At 35.7% G+C, this 25017-nt stretch overlaps 2 protein-coding genes across 2 annotated transcripts; one reads left to right on the plus strand and one right to left on the minus strand.

Moving 5' to 3' along the window:
* On the plus strand, positions 1-23204 carry RhoGAP1A (Rho GTPase activating protein at 1A). Its single transcript, XM_077434327.1, has 19 exons — positions 1-540; positions 3111-3321; positions 3503-3671; positions 5294-5450; positions 5521-5767; positions 5837-5978; positions 6052-6244; positions 14608-14721; positions 14797-14982; positions 15055-15252; positions 16268-16387; positions 16912-17034; positions 17113-17298; positions 17384-17578; positions 18431-18626; positions 18698-19064; positions 19145-19284; positions 19360-19630; positions 20366-23204. The coding sequence occupies exons 1-19, from the start codon at positions 178-180 to the stop codon at positions 20589-20591; spliced, it is 3804 nt and encodes a 1267-aa protein (XP_077290453.1). The 5' UTR covers positions 1-177; the 3' UTR covers positions 20592-23204.
* Positions 6866-10781, minus strand: LOC143914229 (uncharacterized). Its single transcript, XM_077434362.1, has 4 exons — positions 10443-10781; positions 8593-9116; positions 7794-7877; positions 6866-7599 (listed from the first exon to the last, which is right to left on the minus strand). The coding sequence occupies exons 1-3, from the start codon at positions 10516-10518 to the stop codon at positions 7866-7868; spliced, it is 612 nt and encodes a 203-aa protein (XP_077290488.1). The 5' UTR covers positions 10519-10781; the 3' UTR covers positions 6866-7599; positions 7794-7865.
* Positions 23205-25017: the final 1813 nt, after the last annotated feature.

Below are 25017 nucleotides of genomic sequence, written 5' to 3' on the forward strand. Positions count from 1 at the left end.
GCACAGATGGGTGCGGCGCTCGCGAGTTGGCGAGCGTGCATATGCACTGGATAGTGCAAGTGGACTCGGCCTGACAGCCTCCCACCTCGAACCACTCCTCTCGCCGATTCGATGTGGTGGTGAAGTTCGCGAGGAGTTGGAGTAGGAGTAGTAGGAGTAGTAGGAGTAGGAGTCGCGATGAGCGTGTTCGGAGACTTCCAGCGGGTGTGGGTGGCGCGCTTCCCCGAGAGCGCCCTCCCGGCCGCCTGGGAGGAGGACGTGAGGGCCAACTTGGCCAAACACAGGCAGCGCGTCGCCGTCCTTCGCGAGGACCTCGAGAAGGAGGAGTTCTACGTCGAGTACCTCGAGAGGCTGCTCTCGGACGTCGAGAGCAGGAGGGGCGCCGACCCGCACCCGCCCCCGCACCCGCCCCCGCACCCGCCCCCGCTCCCGCTCCCTCCTCCCGCCGACCCTCCCGCCTCCTCTTCCTCCCCCTCCCCCGCCCCCGCCCCCCCTCAGGCCCCCAACAGGCAAGCGCCTGCGCCACCGCCCTCTCAACAGGTATACACCATTCATACCAAACTTTTCCTTGACTCCATGCTACATACACCCACTGTACCAACAGGAAGTGAATGTACTTAATTCATTGGCACAGTCATAAATTCAAACTTTTTTATTACCATACTAATCATACTACGAAATGTACAGGAAAACAAACGAAATATAAGTAATGTTTTTATTCGATATTCTAATTCATATAAAGTTACATATGAGCCGTCTAGTTTCAAAACTAGATTTTCAATTTTCATTTTATGTTATTTTTGTTAGGTCAAAATACGGATCCATATGTTGGCCAAGTAAGAAAGTTCAAAGCAATCTACATACATCCTATTGAATTACTTAGCTAAAGTCGAGGTTTGTTTCAAAATCTGATAAGTCTCGTTGTTATTGGTCAAAAGTGAAAATACAGTCAAGGATGTAAACATCTATGACTCGATTATATAAAATATTTAAAAAAATTAAGTTTTTCCTTGTTGATGAAAAATTTCGAAAAACTGACCTATCTGGTTTTGAAACTAGACGGCTCATATATACCTTGTAAAATTGTCAAATGTTTATACTATATAGAATAATCACTACATTTAATTTTTTTTTTTCTTCAAAGATTTAATATATTTTTGTTCGTTGTATAGTTTTTAGTCGAGTGAATAAATAAAAAAAAAGATTATTATTTCTATTACATGTAAAAAGCTTTCAGTCCGATTCAGTTGGCGGTTTGGGGAATTCAAAAACTTTAAATAAGGGGAGGTACCATTTCCGGTTGACTTAAAAATTTGAAAAAAAATTTACGGCGTGTCCATAAGAATTTCAGTAACCAATACTAAGTTTCAGTTCAATAGGTCTAATGGTGTTCAAAATATCCCCAAAATACACACACATTTTTTCTAGATCATGAAAACGTGATCAGTAATCGATTCTGAGTTAGAATCAGTCTAAATCTCGTGTTCACAAAACTTCATCTGTTGTTACTACGTACATATGGATTATATGGATAGTTTGAACGGATACTAGATTGCAATACTATGTTTATTTGATGGAGATGTTCGATGTCTGTTATTTAAAAGGCTTTTGTGCAATTGTTCAAAAATGAATATTTAAAAATTCAAAACATTGTGCTTCAAAAGGTGCTCAGACAATGTTGGATTTACGCACTGGACACGGGCCCTTACAATTTTGAAAAATATTTTTTTTATGAATTATTATAGTTTTTCTGGTGCTTGTTGGTTATGTGGGCGCATTCCAGTATCAAGTATACACACTTACGCTACACGAATGGCCTCTAGGTGTCGCAAACAGTTTTAGTAAAGTGACAGTATGCAAGCAGTGATTGACGTTACATTGAGCAATATCGTTAAGAATCGAAAACGCATTTTCCAAATATATTATGTCTATGAATTTTTCATATATGTATACATATATTCTGGGGAAGGTATGTATTGTCGTATTTCAGAGAGAATCTCTTCAAATGGATCTTGGTTTCGTATAAAGTGTATGCCGCCACATTAACTCTGCAAAATAAGTTTCCATGTGTTGATGAGCTGAACCACGATGCTTTTTAATCATACTGTCACTTTACTAATCTCATAGAAGTCATACAAGTGTATTTGTATGTGCTAGGGTAAGTATGTATACTCGATGCTCGGATGCGCCTGCATAACCAATAAGTACCATTTTTCTATACCAATCCAATACAACATTTTGGAGAAAAAAATAGCCTTCATTATTCTACTTAATGCATTAAGAGGATGCATTTCAGCACCCTCGCCTTGAACTCGGTGTGCACGTAACGTTTTACTTTCATTGTTTTCTCCAAATATCGCAGAAGATAATAAAAGTCAATGGTGGCGTTTATGCGCGCACGTACGCATTTCCGAAAATGCATTAAGCACTGCTTTTCTCTTCATTCGGTAACCTATGGAATATTTTTAGTCTGCAAACTACTTGATTTAAATCAGCCTCAATCGGACATTCTAGCTTCCAGCGTCTCGTGATCTTCAAATTTGTTAATACAAATTTACTTACTCTAAATTTTAAGCTTTTATCATATTTTATAAGTAATAGAGCGTGGGTAGGTTTGAAACCCAGCCCTGTATATTTGTATATATATACATATATAGGGGGCCCCAGAAATTTGTAACGCCCCGGGCCCCTAACGCAGTAAATCCACCACTGTGGTCAGTGATCAATTTGTACAAAAAAAAAAACTACAAATGCTCACTATGAATATTTTATTTCCTAATTAAGGCAAACGATTTCTACGGTAGTGAATTTCTTATCTGAAGTTCAAACCGATAGTATACCGATTAAACAAAGATTAAAAACTGTTTGTTTAATGACATTTCCATTTCCTGGTTATTTTTATTTATGTAATAATTATCCCACGATATACAAATCAGTTTTTCCTACTATTGTTTAGAAACCTCAGCTTTGTAGTCTGCAGTTTTCCCTTTTTTAGCGCATAACATGACTAATTTAACATTTTGATGTCAACTGCTCATACAATAATTAAATTCATTGTATATATTTATGTATTCATATACTGATGATGGTTTTATTCCATTACATTTCAGGAGAAGTCAGTTGAACCCGTCGACACTGACAAAGAAACCAACGTGATAAATATCGACAGTGAAGAAGTGACGTTGAGACACAAAGTCAACAGTTCGCACACAAACGGCAACTCGGCCAATCAATGCATCAACGAAATATCTTCCAACCTCGGCGAATACAATACCAAAAGGTGCACCAGTGAATTGTCACACAAGTACGAAGAAAGACTCGGTTCGTTGCATTAATTATGTCGGATATATATATATGAATATTTTTAGCCAATTTTTCGTTCAAAGCTATCTACGTTTGCACAACAAACAAGTGCTAGATAAGATATTGCAATTTAGTGTATCAACATTTGCGATATCGATGAACAGGCATATGTTTGTTTTATTTTTAAACTTTGTTTTAGATGTAGCTGACGTTACTAAAGGTCGTCCCGCTTCGCAAGGTGTCGGAGATTTTGTCACCGTTATTGAAGTTAATGGACTCAAAGCTAGCGAAAGCAAGTCGAAGACGGAAGAAGCGATCACTTCAATGGCACCTGAAATTGTAGCTGCAAAGAAAAAAGTACCCCCACGGTAAGTTGTATATGATATTTTTCTTTCAAGAAATAGATTAATTCAATTGATGTATTTTTAAAAATTTATTCCAACTCTGTATACATACAATTAGTATTATTAATTAAGTAATTGAAATATCAAATGGAAAGATATAAGCTAAAGATATCAGCGGCTAGTGGTTAGCATATTATGCTTTCGAGTAGAGTGGTCACGGGTTCGAGTCCCACTAGAGTCCCGCTGCTGGCCAGACCTTGGTTTGTCACTCGAGGTCGATCGTTTTCATTGAAATGGTTCGTGTAAAATTGGCATTTCCTCTCATAACTCTCTTGAATCTCAAGTTATTCGGCGTCTTCAGGTTCGCCAATTTGATTATTATTATAAAATGCTGTAAAAATTTCCGAATTCCGGTAAAAGTGGTTATAATTTCGTGGATCCAAATGATAGTATTGTTACGTATACTAAAATAAGAGGTTAGTAAAGAGCCGCCGGTTAAGTGCAATCGGATTAAGCCGAGGCGCATCCCTGACACCGTTATAATTGGTTTCAAGGATTATATACAGGCTTAAGTGTAAGTCGGCTAAGCAATGAATGCGGCGATAGCGGTACTCGGTCGCATTCCCATGGAGTTCTCAGAAGTGACCCATACCATGGGTCTGAGTGTCGTGGGAATACATATCCGAGTACGTGACCATAACAATAGGTATACAAATCGTAAGCCGAAGATGTCCTGAGAGAACTATCCCTTATAAGGCGATATCAAGACATTCTGGACTGAGCACTGCCAGTGTGTGTATCTCCTTAATCATCAATAAATGCTGTGACACGACTTTGGCCTTTTACTTGGATCCTCTACCCACCCCTACGCAACATTATTTAGATGAATTTGTATTGAACCACAAACGAATGCGTGTATATTCCATTCGCAATTTGTGGAATATTTCCGTACGCTGCCCAAACGTCCGAAATTATATGCGAACCAGGCAGTATATGTCGGGAGTATTTCATCAGGTAAAAGTCGAGTTAATTCAGGGGCACGGCAATACTAAAGTACTCGCAAAGAGCAACTAATGACAGGAAGGAGCGGGTCGACCAAGCCTCGCTTCCGAGCCTAGAGGGTCCGCCCTGTCGAGAATTCCGACTTATCATAATTTGATTGCACAATATATATGTACATGTGTACATTTTATACATAACGAAAATGGCACACAACTTTTAAGGTGCAGAAACACAGTAGTAGTTTTTTCGTTTTGCACGTTCAAAAAAACGCTAGCACGCTTAATCTCTGAAGTATTTTCGGTGATTTCGGTGATCCTTGATTGACATAGGCTTGACAGTGATCAATAACGGTGATTATATTTGAAGAAATGTAGAAGACATTTGTCGAAATAATAGGATCGTATGAATTAACAATGACATAAAGATACGCGCATCACAGCTGGAAACCATAAGCATGTCCCGTGTCGCACTTTTCAATGTGTTTTAACCGTTAATATATTTCTTGTTTAGCTGATTAAACAAACTCTGTGACACTTACAAAATATTTTGATTGAATTCCATGTACATATATTGAAGAATTTAAAAGCTTTAAAACTTATTGACTTGACGGTTCGTAATACTAATATGCGTATATTACATTTCAGACCACCGCCAAAGGTATTTCCTAAACGCGGAGCATCTTTACCTGAACCTGACGAAAGTCCGCCTACGTCTTTGAGCCATAAAATTCAAGGAGCCGACTCTCGAGAATCCCTAGTTAGTCACTCGTCGTCCCACGGAACCCCTTCTATCACCGAAAGGGTACGTTTATTAATTCATTTACATTCTCAATGAACGGTTCAGTATATAACATTTTCATATGAAATTACAGGTAAAGTCGTACGAATCCATCAACTCCTTGTCTTCGGAGAGGAAGAAAGGCGGTACTAGAACACCGTCGTCTGCGGCAGCCGCCTTCGATTCGATAGAAGGCACTGAAGAAGGCGATAATATCAAATCAGCACCTTTATCGTTGGAGAGTATTCCGGCTGCTGTAACCGAGGAGACCAAAGATGAGCCGTATTACGATAGCGTACCTTTGGACGCCAACGATGGAGAATATGTCTACATTCAAGCAGGTTAATTAACGTTCATAATATAATCTCATTAAAATTATTATCGTGTATTTATTAATTTTATTATTTAAGGCGGTACAGGCTCCAGCACCGATGATGTATCCAGCAACTCCAGCACCTTACCGCTCACCAACCGAGCGCCGATTACTCGATCTGATCCTCCGGAATCGCCCGGAAACAATTCCAACTACGTCAACATCGATTATTTCATACAGTCAGTCTGCCTAGAATGTTAGTTGGCTTTTTTTTTGGGCAATTGACTGATTTTTTATCCTCTCTGTGTCTAGATATGGTGCTGGTACGGTCGGTAGTCAACAAAGTGGGTCTGCCGATAGTGATGGAGAAACGGAAGGTGATTCCGGTGCACAGATGGATCACGATGCTCCATTACTGCTCAGGAGTATCAGTACTGATACTGAAGCTGCCCATTCTTTGGCCGGCCCACACACTCCGGTCACGCCGCGGAAGTTTCAACAACAGGTATTTTTGAACTATTGAAAGTAGTTTTTTTAGAGGATTTATGCAACTTTGCTTTCAATATTGACTCGGAGAAAAATGGAAAACTCTTTGGGTATTCTTCTATTATCGATTTTTCGTATGTGTCAAGTATTTGTATGAATTTGGTACAATGTAAACCCAGAAATGCGATCATATACAAGGATTTATAGATATAATTGTGACTTCCTAATCCAGTGGATCAAATTGACCGATCATTTGAAAGAAAAAAAGCAATTCCTTAAACAGATTTACAGATTATTACTCACCGATTTCCTCCTCTATCAATCTTTCCATACTTTTCTACTTACACTGAATTGTATATGTCACCGTGAAATTATAATTTCAGTGACATCATAACCAGTTACATTGTCACTGGGTATAGTTTAGCGAAATCATATTCAATTACATTTTCACTGGCCTCTATTAGTGGAATTATAATTTTAGACAGATGGATGATAGTGCGTCGCCTATACGAATCGCGCCACCCCATGTCAAAACCCCGCTCCTGTCCATTCCCACTTTCCTCATGGTCCACTATCTGTATCGATTTGGCTTTTTTTGATGCTGCATGTGTGGGGCTGGATGCGGAAGCAAACACGACATAATATCTTAGCAGCCAACACTTATTTATTTAAGGTTGGGTTTATTTATTTAAGACTAGGTTGTTAGGGTTGGTAGTACATATGTTGTAATTAGAAATACAAATTCACTGACATTGAGAAGTGAATTTGTAATTCTATTGTTATATCTAGAGGTCGGAATCTGAAGGGGCCGGAAACGTGCCGCCTATTGTTCCATTGTTGTAAATCCTTTGTAAAAAAGGTTCGGCAAACCTTTAACAATGCATTTACAATCTTTGAACAATAAACAGCCCCTTCAGATTCCGTTCTCTAGTTATATCCGTACTCACTGCTTGAGTCTGTGAAATTATAATCTAACTAGTGAAAAACTCGACTTGAAATGTTCATATAATTTATTTGATACTTACAACACTATAATATATATATATATATTTTAATCATAGTTTTCATTCACTTAACATTATTTGTGAAGAGTGCCATTTTACATAAATTAAATTACAGCCGGTACTTTATCATTATCACCCTCAATAATTTGACAATTTTTATTTTCCAAATCACACTTTTTCGTTACACACTTACTATCAACACAGTCTTTGCGAACACAAAATCCCTCTTTGCAGAGGACATCGGAAGATTCTGATTTCGACGACGAGGATTCCGTGAGTCCGAATCGCGTTTCCGTCACCGTATGGCCAGAACCTTGACTCGTCAACTTTATGTTCGATGAATTTTGAAGATCTCGGAGGACGGTATCTACTGCAGAAACATACATCGATATTAATACAGATTTATAGTATGGAATACACGCATTTTTGTTTTTAGTAAAGGACTGATTCAGAATAAGATTTGGTTGAGCATTGAATTATGGATTGGGTAATTCGGAACATTTCGTATAAACACGTTATTGAAATCGGAATGGACAGTCGTTAGTTAAGTGTCGGCGAATTTACCTAAAAGACTATAGAGACTCGGTGTGTTGAGGATTTGATCTCGTATAGCGACTTGTAATTTTGATATTTCTATTAGAGAGGAACCTAAAAAGTACAAATCAAATATTAATCAGCATATTTGTCTTATCGTACGTTGTATAAACCTTTGTGCAATTTAATATTAGATTGACTCGGACATTTCAAGAAGTCTGTTACAATGCTAAATAAGTTCAAAGGCGATTACGACAGGCCTGCTCCTAGAGTTGTCAATTGTAAACTGGACTATTACTGCAGCTTAGACTTAGTCTAAGTCTTATGTGTTATTTCATCAGAAATTAGCTGATGATATGAGTCCAATTTACCAACTCCTTACCAATTTAATGCTTTGGCCTGATATTGTAAATGCGCTATTTCTATAACATCTCAACTATGAAAGTATCAAAATCGTACTACTCACTTTATTTACCTTGTTTTTTTTTTGTGTATTTTTAGGTTAAAAATACTAAATCAAAAAGCATTAGAGTCAATTAATTAAAATCGTACAAAAATTCAATAGTATATCCGTTTCGCAAAAAGAATACCACTATGGTTATGAGAATCATGCTCATCCGATCGTAGTATAAATAGAAGCCATATCTGGAGCTTACTCTTTTTCAGGTATTTTCATCTTAAAACGGATATATACATACATGCATACAACATAAATAGAAACGAAAAGAATACATAAGAGAAGACATAGATAGATTAATATGAAACAATCCCACATGTTAGTCAAACTACAATGGATTACATGGTATCAATGGTTTGGTTAAAAACTCACTTCGTGAGAGTGATTTTCGCCGCTTTCTTTATACGTCGTCACGTCGACGGACGTGATCGTCGTCCCGGCCATCTGCAAATGCGCAAACTCCTGGCATTCGCCCTTCATATTCGTATCGTAGATGTTGCACGACTTGCTGACGCATTTGCCGTCTGGCAAACAGTAAGTCGTCGTGCAGGTCTGGTCGTCGCAGTTCGATTTACTGACTGTGGGTACGCTCGGACTGTCTTCTCCCCTCGCTGTTTCCTTGTGTTTCTCGTGCTTGTGCTCCTCTGGTTTGACTTCTTCCGGCTTAGCTTCCTCCGATTCTTGTTCCTCTGCCTCCGCCTCGGGCTTCTCGGCTTCCTCGTTCTGTACCTCGACGCTCTGCGGCTTCAGCTCTGTGGTGCTCGGAGCCGCCACTGGGGCGGAGATTTCTTCCGGTTTCTGCTCTACGATCTCTTCTTCCACTTCCCCGTACCAGCTCGCGAACGGCGCCGTTATCCATTCCCAAATTGATGATGCGTAACCTTTCCCTTCTATGTCTAATGAACGAATGATAAGATTTAACATGGATGAAATGAATGCTTGTTATGACTTAATTATCACTATTTAGTGTTGATTGCGTGCATTAAAATCGCATGTATCGCTTAATGACATTGTACGAACTCATCATTGCTAACCTTTTCCAGTCAAATCGAATTTTAAGTATTTGAAATATGTATGTTTGTATTATTATTGACTCACTTTGACTATATTAAATTTTAAAAAGCTATATTCTCCGTAGTACTTTTGTTATATCTTTGAAAAACTACTTTTTATGTAACTTTCTATATTATCATATGTATATATAATATCGCTATTCTGTCTGTCTGTCTGAGATAACGCTCGCCGTACTATAATAGTCGTTTCGATTCGACATACATAGTACGTCATGGCTAAACCACTGCCAAAACGTATATACGAATACAATAATACAAAAAAAATACTTCTATATATACTGATCGCTCCTAATGTTTCCGCTTGGCAGAGAATTTACCACCATCTAATGAAAATTTATTTAATTAATTAATTTTTCTATTGGTGTTTTTATATTGTTTACATGTACATAGGAAGTTTTTACCTTTTTTTTCCTATTAACTAATTAAATATAAATATTAATTTAAACATATTTTTGAAAAAATTCGACGGCGTGAAGATCGAACACATGACTGATGACACATTTCTTTTAATTTTTTTTTATTTAATAACTTAATATGCCAACACCCATGCGATGATATATCACCGGATACAACACTAGTATGTACATATTCTTAAAATGGAAACCTCATTTTTTTATTGATTAATTAAAAGATTTTAAAATAAAAATTAATATTATAACATAAATTTTCTAAAATATTTGAAATAAACTTGAATACTACATAAGTTTTTTTACTCGACAGTTTTAACTATTTTTTTAATTTAAAGTTGACACGATATAATGGCGCAAAAAATACATAATACTTTAATTCAAAACAATAGACGAGATTAAAGCTACTCTCGACCGAAAAAGGTTAATACAATATTTTATATGATAAATTCGGTTTTGTGACAATGTAACACTATAATTAATATTTGTCAATAGTATATTATGCAGATTATAGTAATGTTTTTAAATGAACCATGAGATTGAGTGTCATGTATCAAAATTTGACAAATCTTTTGTCAAGTTGTCTGAAACATTCAAATGATACTTGATTGACAACTTTCAAAATTTCGAATTGTGATAATGATATATATTTATTCTCTTGGATGTTTGAACTACTCAAAACTAAAATATGAGCTTATTTGAATTTGTTTCATGCGGTGATTTGTAAGAAAATAAATGTAACCTTGGTCTGATTGAGGTATCGATGCACAGTTGACGGTGACGGCCATCGCCAGAAAGATCAACGCGTAAACCTTCATAATGATCGAATTGAAATGAGACTGTTGTATCGGTGGTGGTAGAGTGGTCACTGCAGTCTCGGGCACCTCCGCTGCACCTTTATACCGACATTAGTCAGCCCGCCCGGGGGGGCAATGATAAATGACTTGTTGTTGCGCGCGTTACCCACCTAAAGTGAAATGCTGTAACGCTGCGTGATAACGCTTCCTTTTCTTCCACAAAAATGCTACATTTGCATGTCAACGAGTGTGTGACATTGGCTGCGATCGCCGCTTCTGAAACTGTCCGCTCAGCGGTCAAATTGTTTTTAATCGCTCTTCATTCTTCGTCGATCGGAATCACCCTGTCGGTGATTCGACGTGCATGTAATGCCTATTTGCATACAAATTAAGATCTTGGCGTTTTTTTTTTTCATCTTTTATTCGAGACTTGCACACACGTCCTTGAATGGTGTTGTGTACTATTTCGAAGATTACTATGCAAATTTAATGCAGAGTCCAAATGAAGGGTGAAAAACACACTTTGTGTATTCCGTGCCGTTTGCGAACTCATCAATCGTGAAATTGGCGTATACCTGTCAATTAGTTAGGTTGACAACCCTACGTTTGCTGGTTAGTGAACTGGACTCAACTGGTGTAAACCACAGTTCAAACGCTTCGAATAATTATTGAAGTGGCCGTTTAAAAAATCAAAATACATACATACATTCAAGTTTTGAATTAAAATCAAATGTATTTTCAAAAGTCGATCCTGGCAATATGTTTGATAGTTTGATTCGGTGTATGAACTTTACACTGTCATCCCTATAAAATACATAAGTTTTATCATATTAAGGGCAACTGTTTTGCATTGTATTACAACAAAACCAGCGGCGTGAACTAGCGGTTAGCATATTATGCTTTCGAGCAGAGTGGTCACGGGTTCGAGTCTCGCTGCTGGCCAAATCTTAGTTTGTGACTCCAGTTCGATCGTTTCTTATCAGAGTTTGTCAATTTTTCTGATTTTCATTGAAACAGTTCCTGTTATTATTAAATTGGCATCTCCTTTCCTATCTCTCTTGCTAATCTCAAGTTGTTCAGCGCTTTGAGGTTCGCCAATTTAATTATAAAATTATAAAATGCTGCAAAAATTTCTCGATAGATGTCACTGTGGATTTTTGTATGAAATCGCATTGTATAAAATGCTTATGTATATTGATTGATTGTATTGTATCTGTATAAGTGCACTTGTCTCTTCAGAGCGATCTGTAAAGGCGAGTGTTCATGTTCTATGAAATAAAATAAAATATTTTTATATTCTAACATATGTAGACTTTAGACCAAGCGCGGCTTGTGCATAGAGACTGAGGTACTGCAGTACCCCAACTAAATCAGTTTTTATCAGTTTCGCTAGCATTTTGTTGTTTCCCAAAATTTGTGAGCTTATTTTGAACCCCTCTTCCGATCGCTTTGATATTTTAAAATGAGCACTCGTCTTTACAGACCGCTCCGAAGCGACGAGTGTACTAATAGAGATCAAGAGACACTAAATTATATATAAATACATAATTATTATTATATATTTTTACATTATATACTACATCTATGATCAAACATTGTAATGTAGCATCGCAAGCATTTATACAATACGATCAATGCAAGCATTTATACAATGCGAATTCATACAAACATCATCCGCAGAGACATCTATAATCGCCTTAAAAAACTTCTGTTACAGTTTTATTTATTTTGGTTGAATTGAAAGTTACTCTGTGTTATATATTTAGCTGTCATTCATCAATTTTGTATGATGAATTGTGTTATTTCAACGATGGCTGACTTATAAGCATAGAACGTTTGGTTGAATGGTACTTTTATCCAACGGACAACAGGTGTATTCGCTTCCACACTAATTTCTGAAATAAAATTTAAGTACCCGATTCGAATTCGTTGTCTCTCGAATCTTCGACGTCCAAAACCCTGACACATTTAAAATTCGAAACGAAAATAGTCTGTGTGCATTTTTTTCCGTACTTCCATTGTCGCCTCGTATCCTTCGGCCGTTTATTCACTAGGCGTTTTTACACGCATCATTTGTAACATTTGACAGTTTCGAAGATACTACGCGTAAACATCTCTCTCTCTCTCTTTCTCCACCTTGAGATTTACTATTTGGACAACACCTATGCCTATCTACATATATATGTATACATAGTTTCGAAGCGCCGAACAATGGAGGCTTCAAGAATGCTTTTATACACTTTTATCGTGCATTTTAGTTTGGCACGCTTATCTCTATGTCGCATTAGTGGACATCAATTAGAAACGCATTCCGCTTGTTTGTTTATCTCATTAAATTTTCATCAATACTGTCACGTCACTATTAATATGATGAATTGTGAGTTTGAATCGACGATTAGTATATATTTAATAAATTAAATTACTGCACTGTATAGTTGCTCAACTATACTGCTTTTGTAATTATAATGCTTTTCTATTTATCGACTATAAATTATTTTGAGATGCAAAGGACTTATAACATAATACCAGTAATGATCTAAATCTACCGTTGATAGTTTTTTCAATACATATTCCTATGTAATTAACAAAAATCCATTTCAATGTTATTTATTTTCAAATTAGAAAATACTTTTTTTATATTTTTCACACCACATTTTAACTTACCAATAATCTCTACAAGTGATAGCACATGTGGCGTAACAAAGGGTGGGGGGGGGGGGTAACAGGGTTGCCCCGGGCGCACCAACTTTGGGGGCGCCGTGAATACAAATTATATTTTATTTATTGTCTTGTCAAAATTTGTTATGTAGTATATTTTAATTACTACATAACAAATTTATAGTAGTATATAGTAATTTACATACATATGTAGGTTCACTTTGAAAAGTATAATGTGAGTGGGTGACGAAATCTTTTACAAAATTGGCCAAAACCATTTATGTTTATGAGTGTTCTTCGTAATCCATCTGTCAAACTTGCAATCTTTTTAGGCTTTGTATTGAAAGCAATCGTGTGGCGCCAAATTTGAGCCCGAACTTGAAAGCGAATAGGAATGACTATTGTAGTACGGCGAGCGTTATCACAGACAGACAGACAGACACACAGACGGAATAGCGATAGTACATACATTAGGCTTTGTATTGAAAGCAATAGTGTGGCGCCAAATTTGAGCCCGAACTTGAAAGCGAATAGGAATGACTATTATAGTACGGCGAGCGTTATCACAGACAGACAGACAGACACACAGGCGGAATAGCGATAGTACATACATTTATGATATGTTTGTTTTGACAAATATGACAAAAGGAAATCGGGGGGGGGGGGGAGTATAAAAAAATGGTTGTCACGGGCGCCATTTACCCTCGCTACATCAGTGTATACAATACAAAGAAAACTGGTTTTCAAATGTTTGTAAAAGAAATAACATAATCTTTTGCATGTGACGATAGCTAAACGTTATTTGTCAATAAGCTAAAATTTGCAGGTAATATTGTTGCGTAGGGGTGGGTGGAGGATCCAAGTAAAAGGCCAAAGTCGTTTCACAGCATTTATTGTTGATTCAGGAGATACAGTGCTCCGTCCAGAATGCCTTGATATGGTCTAAGTACCTCCTTATAAAGGCTCAGGGCATATTTGACGTCCGGTTAGTTCCTCATTGTTTAGTCACGTACTCAGATATGCAGTCCCACGCTTTCAGTTCTAAGAACTCCACGGGAATGCGACCGAGTGCCGTTACCGCCGCTAAATGCATTCGGGGGTCTCTCATTGTTAGCCGACTTGCACTTAAGCCTGGAGATAATCCTCGAAACCAATTATAACGGCGGCTCCTTTTAGCATGCGCTACAATATTATAGTTTTATCAGAATTTTTTCACTTTTACTTCCGAAACTTTGTATGGAGCATCGAAACAATAAGCTTGTTATATATGTATGTACATATGTACATGTGAAAAGTTGAACCAAATTGTCTGTAGCTATTTCCTTGACATCTTGCTACAGCCGTGTTCATATTAAGCAAGTTCATCTGCATGACAAAATACCTTATTTAGTATTCTCACTACTTACTTACAACGTTTCATATTGATTTAATTTTATTTATAATTATTTTCAGGATGGATCCGGTAGTAATGTAGAAGCTGAAAGGCTCACCATGCATCGCTGTATAATATCCAGTATCATCGAAAGCGAGACTGTTTACGTCGAATGCTTGTACGTTATGGAAAAGGTACGTGTTGTACATTCAAACCGATAGTCCTTATTACATTCCGTATTCACATTCAATTTTAACGTATCGTTTCAGTACATGAACGCCATCAAAGCGACGCTGAACTCATCCCGACCCGTCATCACCGAGGAAGAGTTCAATACCATATTTTACAAGATATCGGAGCTGCACAATTTGCACAAGAACTTCTTGGACGGTCTTCGCAACGCCATACAAATTTGGGAAGAGCCGTTGTGTGTCGGAATACACTTCAAGAAAATGGCACGTTCCTCGTTATTCACATGTCAAACGTTCACACATGTAGAAATTGTTTAATGTTGACTGTCATTTCAGGCTGAAAATATTAATGTGTATGGCGCTTTTCTTCACAATTACGGTCGAGCTACTGATGCCGTGCGTAAATGCTGCGCCAGCTCTCCGAAGTTCGAAGACATCACGAGACAGATCACTTGTAGGGGACAACCAATGAGTCTTGAAGATCTTCTTCATAAGCCGGTTGCGAGAGTGCAAAAAAATGCTTTAGTTTTACATGTAAGTGTTTTTTTTTTTTTTTTAATTCTAATGAAAGACAGTCAGTATGGAAAATCATATTAATAAATCGTTTTGTTCAGTCAATTTATCATAAACAACCACATCAAGATAGTCATTGACGTTTCCTTTCGTCGACTCGCATTTGTCTTGAGATATGCAAGGTTATTGTCCAACCTTTGTCTTCTCGCTTGTGAAAAGCACGCTAGAGTATAATGCTATTGTGTGGAATTTGCATGAAGCAAATTACTCTCTAGTGATTGAGAAAGTGTAAAAAGCATTTCTTCGTTTCCTATATAGGAAACAGTATAGGTATTACCCATATCTCTACCCTACTCCCTTCCTTTTGGGCGTGCTTGGGTATAATTAACTTATTTTAATTCGTTTTATTATCTAACTTCTACGTGGTAATACGTCATGCCTGTCGTTGTTGGAACAATTGAGACTTTCCCTATCAATTATGTGCGTGGTACAATTCATCATATGATGATTGTGCCTCCTGCCCGCACAGTTTTTATCGGATGGCTCCTATTCCAAGAACTATCCGACTTATCGATGAAATCGTTGCTGCTGTAACTGAATGTGATATTTTCCACCTCACTAAGCGCTGGTTATCAGAGATTATTTTAACCTATTTGTCTGGTAGTCTGCACTCATTATTATTTTCATAATTGGATATGATGTACGATTGGCATTTTAATCTTCTCTCTTCCACTTGTGCCTCGCGGGGATGTTTTATATTACAGCTGGTTCGTATAATGTGAATGCAAGACATCCCCTATTATGTATTCTGTTCATTTGATTATATTTTATTGTTTTACTTTTTTTTCTTATGTTCATTTTTATGTATTGCTTTTCTTTTGTTTTATCATATTTTTTTTGTTTTTGCTTTTTTCTTGTTTTCTTATGTAGACCATTGTGGCGCATTATGTTCTTCCTGTAATGCCACAATGGTCCAAAACTATTAATAAATAAAGGTGATTTTAAACAAACTAATGTAAATCATCAATCTTTACAGGATCTTTTGAAGTATACTCCACTGTCACATCCCGATCACGCTATGTTGACCGACGCCCTAAACATGACCCGTCACTTCTTGGATGAATTCAATATCATTCAAACAAAATCAATGTTTCCGGTGAGTTAGACGTTTATACATACATACACTAGTGTTGTGCTCGATGAAATATCATCGCGTGGGTTAAGGCATATTAAGCCATTAATTTTAAGAAAATTAAAAGAAATGTGTCGGTCCTGTGTTTGATCCGCACGCGGTCGTATTATTTTCAAATACCTTTTAAATATATTTAATTTAATTGTTTAATATGAAAAACAAATGGTAAAAACTACCTTCTTGCCTACATATAAACAATATAAAACACCAATAGGAAAATTGATTAATTAATTAAATAAATTTTCAAAAGATAGCACCAAATGCTCAGAGACCTATTGCCCTAGTGGAAACATTGGTAGCCAACAGTATATATGTAGAATCTGTTATTATGTTCGTATTATAATTGTACGTTTTGTTGACAGTGTTTTAACTGTGACATACATATGTCAAATCACACAGAATAGCGCTATTGTATATATGATATGATGATATATCGTTATAGTTTTATTTATTTTTGTCTACAATCTTTATTATTATTATGTTTTTAGAATGCTGACCGAGCTCAAAGAAGACTGGTTAAGAACTCGTTCATAGTTGAATTATCAGACGGACACAGAAAGCTCCGACACCTATTTTTGTTCAACGACGTTATCGCTTGTGCTAAATACAAGGTACGCTTTGTTTATTTTATTCGTACATATTATGTATATACAATATTTCTTATTAATATCAATCTTTTATTTTTATAGGCATCTGGACGCGAGAAGTTCACTTTCGAACTCAAATGGTACATTCCGCTGTCTGAAATCGTTGTGTATGAAGAACCTGCAGCTGAACCGAAAGAGGCGTCTCCCGCTAATATTGTTTCGTTGAAGTCACAAGCGTGCACCGTAAGGGATCAGATTTTAATCGAAGAGAAAGCTCTCGATGATAAGGTATATATGCAATATGTTTGGACTATTGGAATGTATGGAAGATATTAGTGAATGTATGTTTCATGTTTACGTGTGTGATTTGCAGAAGATTAGACTCGGTGGAAACAGAGTTGCGGACAAACATCGGAAAAAATTGGCAGACCTTGAGGCTCAATTAGTTTTAGCTTCACCGAATCTAGTTTTTCGCGTCGGCTCCAAATCGACGCCGCGGGCTCAAACATTCTTCTTGAGCTCCGATTTCGAGCGCACACAATGGATCGAATCGATACATTCGCTTCAGGTGAGTTTTTATTTCGTTACACTATTAATCCATAGAATGAGTCTGGTTTACTATTTGATTGTCATCTGTGATTGGGCCTGATTGACAAAATATACATTTATAATAATATATGACTTCAGCTCAGTGAGCGTAGGTTATCGGAGATTATTTAAACCTATTTGTCTGGTAGCCTGCGCTCATCATTATATTCATAATTGAATGTGATTGAATTAGTGGAATTCTGATATTTTCTCTTCCATTTGGGCCTCGCAGGGATGTTTTGTGTTTACTGCTGGTTCTTATATATTGGTGCTGGCTATAGGTGCAAGACATTCCCTACTTTGTATTTTATTATTTGATATTTTTAATTTATCTATTATTATAATGCTATTGTTTTTTATGATTTTTTATAAATGTATTTTTTATTTTTATTTCTTAACATATTAGCCACAGTGACATTACAGATTACTCTAACGCGTCACTGTGGCCAGTCACACAATCATAACATAATAATAATAATAACTGCCTGTTATATTTTGATGGAAAAATCATTGACATTTATAATTGATAAAATCAACCACTAGCGTTGCTCCACAACCACTCAATCAGTTCAGCACAGCTGAAACTTAATATTAAACTGGCCAATTTAACCAGGAACCCGGTTGAGCATATATTTTTTTTTATTTTTCTAATCTCTCTGTATTTTTCGACCATTGTGGCGCATTAGGGACTCCTGTAATCCCACAATGGTCCAAACTTAAACTTAAAATAAATAAAAAATCATAAGTTCGTTTAAATAATATTGGATATACACATATGAATTGTGACGAGTTGTTCTTGTAATGTTTCAAATTAACCTTTCGTTTATTACAGGCGTCAGTTTCACCCGGTGCTCCGACTTCCACTCCTTCCATGCTAGAACTGCAGGCTTGGGTCACCGCTTGCCGCTCGTACCTGAACACCGACATGGGATCCTATTTATTGAGATCTGGCCGAGACGAAAGTCTCCTACTCGGTGATCTGCATTTAAACATTGGCGAAATTATGCGACCCATGGATGCAGCTGCCGGTGAGAATAACGATCACAGTTCTCATCACCCAACTATACCCGAACAAAGTAACATTGTCTTTTTTTTTTAGATTTATACGTCTGTGTGGAAGTTGACTCGTATGGACATTACTTTCGCAAAGCCAAAAGTCGTCTGGTGTGTCATTCGAATCAACCGAAGTGGAACGAGACGTTTGTGATAGAATTAGAGGGGTCGCAAAACGTCAGGGTGCTCCTATATGAGGATTCCGGAGGAGTCAGACCGCTGCTCAGAGGAAAGTGCACATTGAAACTGAGCCGACAGTGGCTCGGAGAACAGCAATGTCACCGGACACTCACCCTCGGCAATACGTCTCTGAGCATATGGATGAGATTCGTTCCATCTGAAGTTACCCTGCGACGAGTGCCGACGGCCAAACCCGGAGCTCTATTTGGTGCCAAAATACAACAAGTTTGCAAGTTAGTGTTTATTGCATGATAAATTTTAATATATAACGTACTACGATGTGTTATTGAAAATTTGATTTGATTCGTTACAGACGCCAAAAAAGAGATATCCCGTTCATCGTATCTTCTTGCGTACGGGAAGTGGAACGGCGTGGAATGATCGAAGTCGGAGTATATCGAGTGTCGGGATCGGCTTCAGATCTTTCCAAATTAAAAAAGTCATTTGAAACTAGTGAGTTGCATATGTGTTTATTGTTACACTGCTTAAAAGTTTGTGTATTTCTTATGTAATATTGAATTATTTTAGATTCGTACGAGGCCGAGCAGCTTTTGAAAGAGGTCGACATTCACTCGGTGACTGGAATCCTCAAATTGTACCTTCGCGAGCTGCCAGAAGCGCTCTTCACCGATAATCTGTATCCGAAGTTCTTCCAGGCGTTCAACAGCCAAGGTCAAGGTAGCGACGCTCTGCTCGGAATCTCGACCTCAAACCGTCAGAAGGAGTTGCAGAGTTGCTTTGCTCAATTACCTGATCCCAACAAAAAATGCATAGACTTTTTACTCGGCCATTTCATAAGGTGTGTTTCAAATTTATATATGCACATGTGAATATACAAAACCCTTTGGCTTCCAAAAGGGTACGATTTAACTGTACATTGAGAAAAATACTTTGTATCTTAAAAAAAATGTTTGTGCATTAAAATTTAGATTATTTTCGGTGCATTAAAAAATCTCGTATTGTGCATCGAATAAAATATTTTGGCATTATAAAGTGACCATTAAAAAATATGAAACAATCATTCGAAAAAATATATTTTAGCATTAGAATACATACAAAAAGTGACAACGTTGCAATCTTCCGCTAAAGACAACTGTCACAAGTGCTTACTTTTGTTTCTCACTAGTGAAATGTAATCTTAAATAAATAAAACCAACCCTAACTTAACCTAACCTAACCAAACGTTGGTTCGTATTTTGGTATTTGCGACGTTGCCGATACAGTTCATCTGTCATTTTAATGCACATTTCATCCACTTTTTAAGTAGCAAATATTTTTTCAATGATCAAAGCAAACTTTCTAATGCAATCTGTATCCATCATTTATAAATGCCCACAATTTTTTTTTGTAATGTATAGAAACTTTTTTTAATGTACAAAAAAGTTTTCTTTCTTAGACAGTTGAAATTGAAATTGAGAAGACTTTTTTTTGAGATATGATATTTACTTTTTCGGATATGACAACCAAATAAATGGTTAATTGACGTGGTGTGACAAAAAAATCTTTGATATTTATTTTACATTGGAATTTTCAGAGTGAATCAACACGAGCAGGATAACAAGATGTCGTTGCACAATTTAGCGACCGTTTTCGGTCCGACTTTGCTTCGCCCGTCCGCGAGAGCGGAGGCGGGGAAGCAACGTGATCTCCTCGCAGCTGGAACCGTCGACGTCATGGCCCAGGCGGGCATTCTTTATTGTTTACTGCAACATCGGCACGCGGCAGTCAAAACCCCTTCGCTCGGCAAAGACTCGAGCTGATCATCGTAGAGACCGCTTTAGACGTGTCAATATATAACAATATTATTCCATTGATGAATGTTTTCTTCCCGTAAGTTAAAAAAAATTGTAAGCTTGTTTCGTCTAGGACTTTTTTGTATTGATAACTTGAAAGCAGATATGTATTAAATAAAAAAATAACAGTACGAAGAGAAATGTAATTGATAAGACTATGCAATTCCAATGACTAGGTGATATTTTCTTTTGTAAGTTTCATAGTGAAGTTTTTGTATTATTTTTCTTACAAGTTTCCAAAAGATACATATTTAGGTGACATTTTTTTTATACAAAAAAAAACGAATTTTGTACATTTTTTTTACACTTACAATTAGTAATGTAATAATATGGACTGGAAACACGCATATGTATTTTATCAACAGATAGGTTTAATCGTGCCGATGTTTGCATATCTACAGCATTAATTGGTAAGCGTAGGAATTTTTATACGCATATTTATAAAGATATATTTCATGTCTATTAATTGTATTATATATTATTATTTTTAGTTGAAAGTATTTATTTAATTGAATGGTTAAGTCCATTTTGACCTATTTTACATGTAGCTGTCGCATTTTTTTAACATTTATATTATACACACTATCATTAGTAATAATGTAAGAATGCAAAAGCACGCTCTTCTTTTTTAGTTGAAGTTAAATCTTATTTTCGTTTTCATTTCGGTGCTTGAACTATTATTTTATTGGGCAAATTTCTAGAAATTTTGAGATTATATGCAGTTAGATGTTCAGTCGTTTGTTTGCAGCTTTCTTTTTTTTTTTGTAGAGTTTACACTGCAAAAGTGTTTTTAATCGTTTTGAATGAAATAACGATGCAGCTCGGTTGATATTTTTTTAATACCAAATAATCTAAATACAAAATTGTTTATACATATATATATATATTATACGGGAATTACAAGTGTGCAGTACAAAAAAAAGATATGAATTTGTTTGCCTTATGAACCAATTAACAGAATTTTTTGTACGTAACTGTAGGTTTAAGGTTTTTACAATTAAATACATACAACGTACGATTCCATTTTCCTTGAATGTTTATATATCATGTGTGTTTTTGCGAAAGGGATTGCGATTGTTTGTGTGTGTGTGTGTATTATTATGATAAGTATCTTCTATTATCCGTTTACCAATTCTCCAAATAGAAATCGTTACCAGATCTTTTTTTTTTTAATGAATAAAGTACTGAAATGTATTTTATGTCTTGAAATTATGTAATACAAAATCAATGATTATATTTCATAATTTGTTGCAGTTGAAAAATGGTTGTGAATCCAACCAAAACATTATTATCTTCCGACTTACTGTTTGTATTATTATTTACTGCTAATTTATTGATTAATTTATTTTTATACATCAACAAAAAAAGTTTAGTTTCGTTTTGATCTGTGAGTTTATTTTTTTTTATGTATAATATATTGTATAAATTTCATTTATATTTAAGTTTGGCTATATATAGTTTATAAAAATCGTTTACTTTTTTTTCTGTATAATTTTTCATTTGATTAACTTTATATTAAATTAGTGAACTAGAGAGTATTGGACAGACTTAAAAATTACAGTATGTGGTAATTAAACTGGGAATGAAATACGAAATGTATTTATTATAAGGTACGTGCTGCGTAAGTGTTTATAATGTGACTGATGTATAAATTGGATTACTTGTATTTCTCCTCAAAGGTAAAAACAAAAAAAATATTAAAATACATAGATTATAGTTTTGTTCTTCCTCTAGTCACATAAAATATCAAATTGTTTTTTGATAACTTAAACGAAACTATTAAAATTATATTTTACGTTTGTTTTTTGATTGTTAAGGCTATTTTTTAAAGCAGATTGCGATTTTTTATTACAGATTGCACGATTGAGACCGTATTTTGGTGAATTGAATTTATTTTAACCGAATATATATTAAAATATTTTATTTCGACAATTTGTACATTTGTTATATTCAAATTTCATATAAAAATAATAAATGATTTCATAACAGTTCACATATCTATAATACATTTCACTTTTATTTATTTTTCACAATCTACGTACGTATATATACTTGGGAAATTTATCGATTCTTTTTTATTAATCTGTATTATTTTCAAATAATCAATGAAGAAAAAAAAATGGTCAATTGTATATTTTGAAAAGTATTATATTTTAGCCTAAACGTATTCCAATAATAGTTTAAGTTCACGTCAGCGTGAATACGTATATATATATATATATACATATATGTATGTGAAACGAATTTAGTTGTATGATATTTTATTTTATATTTTTAAGGTATGCGTAATTTGAATTATTCACCGTTACAAATATTTATACATATATCTACTTATTCTTTTAATGTATAATACCGGGGGCCAACATAAACGTGTGCTCAAATTTATTTATTTTTAATTTTATTTTTATTATGATTTTTTTTATATCCTACGCAATGCGTAGGGGTAATAAATTCTATAATCAATTAGGATTTAATTCCAAAAAGTGCTTCATTATTTTAGATTATGCGTGTTTTGTATGGATTTATTAGATGAAATAACATACATTTATAAACGAAGTTTATATAAAATAAAACAATATTGTAATTAAATCGTTTCATTTATTTTATGTACTTATGATTTTGTTTGAAGGTTGTTGTTTTTTTTTTTTTTTGTTACAATATATTTTAAGGATCGTTCATCTTTCTCAGGTAAAAGGTGTAATTGACGCAAAAGCTCAGGTCAATGTAGAAAAAATCGTCAGATCTCGACGTGTGTGGTCCATTTCCCAAGCGATCAAAAGGTGTTCTATAAAAAATAACCAGCAATTGACCGTCCTTTTTTTCAATTGCCTACTCCCGCTCGAAATACGATAGTTGCTCGTGAATTGACGTCTTTTTCTGTATCTATAACATTGCTTTTTATTCATCTACTAATTTCAAAGAAGAAATTGTATAGATTGAACTTAATGGAGGTAAAATAAGTAAACAATGCATTTGACCGTCGGTAAATTGATCTACAGTAGGGTAAGCGCTACAATTATTGACCACTTGAACTAATATAATACGTGACGGCAAAATAATACATTCCCAGGGCCGCTCTAAGGGATGATTTGAGGGTGCAAAACACCCGGGCGCCACGCAAAAGAAAATATAAAAAATATATCGACAGCTTCCGTTAAACAAAAGTTGAAATAAATTTTCCACGACGCCAAAGTCTACGTTTCGTGTGCAAAAGCGTGGAAAAAAAAGCAGTGATGGCAGAAATGTAATGCACATTGAGATGTATACACGTTCAATAACTAATATCAGATAACAATCAGATCGAAAGTAAAATTAAATTGTCAATAACACTGTTCGACACGAAAAATGGTTCGTTGATTAGTAAAATAGTGTGGCCAGAACACTATCCCAATAAACATGATTCAATAGAAAATACTCAATATAAAATAGTTTTAACAGTGGGAAAAAATCCCAAGTGAAAATACGTACATTTGACTTTTTATTTGAACTGGACGACTACTTGGAGAGATTTGAAGGATGAAATGTAATACAAATGAAAGATAAAATACCCGACTATAGATTCCAATATTCATTTTGAACAGGAAATTTTCAGATTTTGAGACATCGACCGAACAACACCAAGATATAGAAAAATCGCACGATTTAAAAAACACATGTACATATATCTCCGAATCTCGAGCCAATCAACATTTTTTACTACCAAATTCATGTTCACTGGGCATAGATCTATGTACATATGTATAAGAAAAGTCATATCTCGTCTCTGAACCAAAAAAAGTCGTCATTTGTCGAACAGTGTAATTTAAGTATTTTATTGAGGAGATAAAGAGACGTATGAAATTAGGATGGAGTGCATTTAGACGAATGAATGTTGTTTTTAAATTAAAAATGCCATTCTGCCTGGAAAAAAAGATCTTCGATCAATGCGTTGTGCCAGTGATGCGTTTAGCAGCGTATGAATGCGAAACTTGGTTATTGAACGCAAAGTCCAATGCACTCAAAGAAGTATGGAACGCTGTATACTCGGCATAACGAGGAAAGACGGGAAGCGGAACACGTGGGTGAGAAGTATGACAAGGGTAGTGGACATAGTAGATAGAGTAATGGCAATGGGCGGGAAATGGCAATGGGCGGGCCACTTGATTAGAAGAATGGACGAAAGGTAGACAAAAAAAGTGCTTGAATGGTACCCGAGGGAATGCAAAAGGGTAAAAGGAAGATGGGTAGACGAAATTAGGAAAATGTGGGGTGAAAATGTTGCGCAAAACAGAGACGAGTGGAAGAGTATTGGAGAGGCAATCAAGCAGTGAATGGCTGTAGATGATGATGATATATAGAAGATATATATATATATATATATATATATATATATATATATATATATATATATATA

Source organism: Arctopsyche grandis, chromosome 7 (assembly GCF_051622035.1).
Source record: "Arctopsyche grandis isolate Sample6627 chromosome 7, ASM5162203v2, whole genome shotgun sequence".
Taxonomy (NCBI): domain Eukaryota; kingdom Metazoa; phylum Arthropoda; class Insecta; order Trichoptera; family Hydropsychidae; genus Arctopsyche; species Arctopsyche grandis.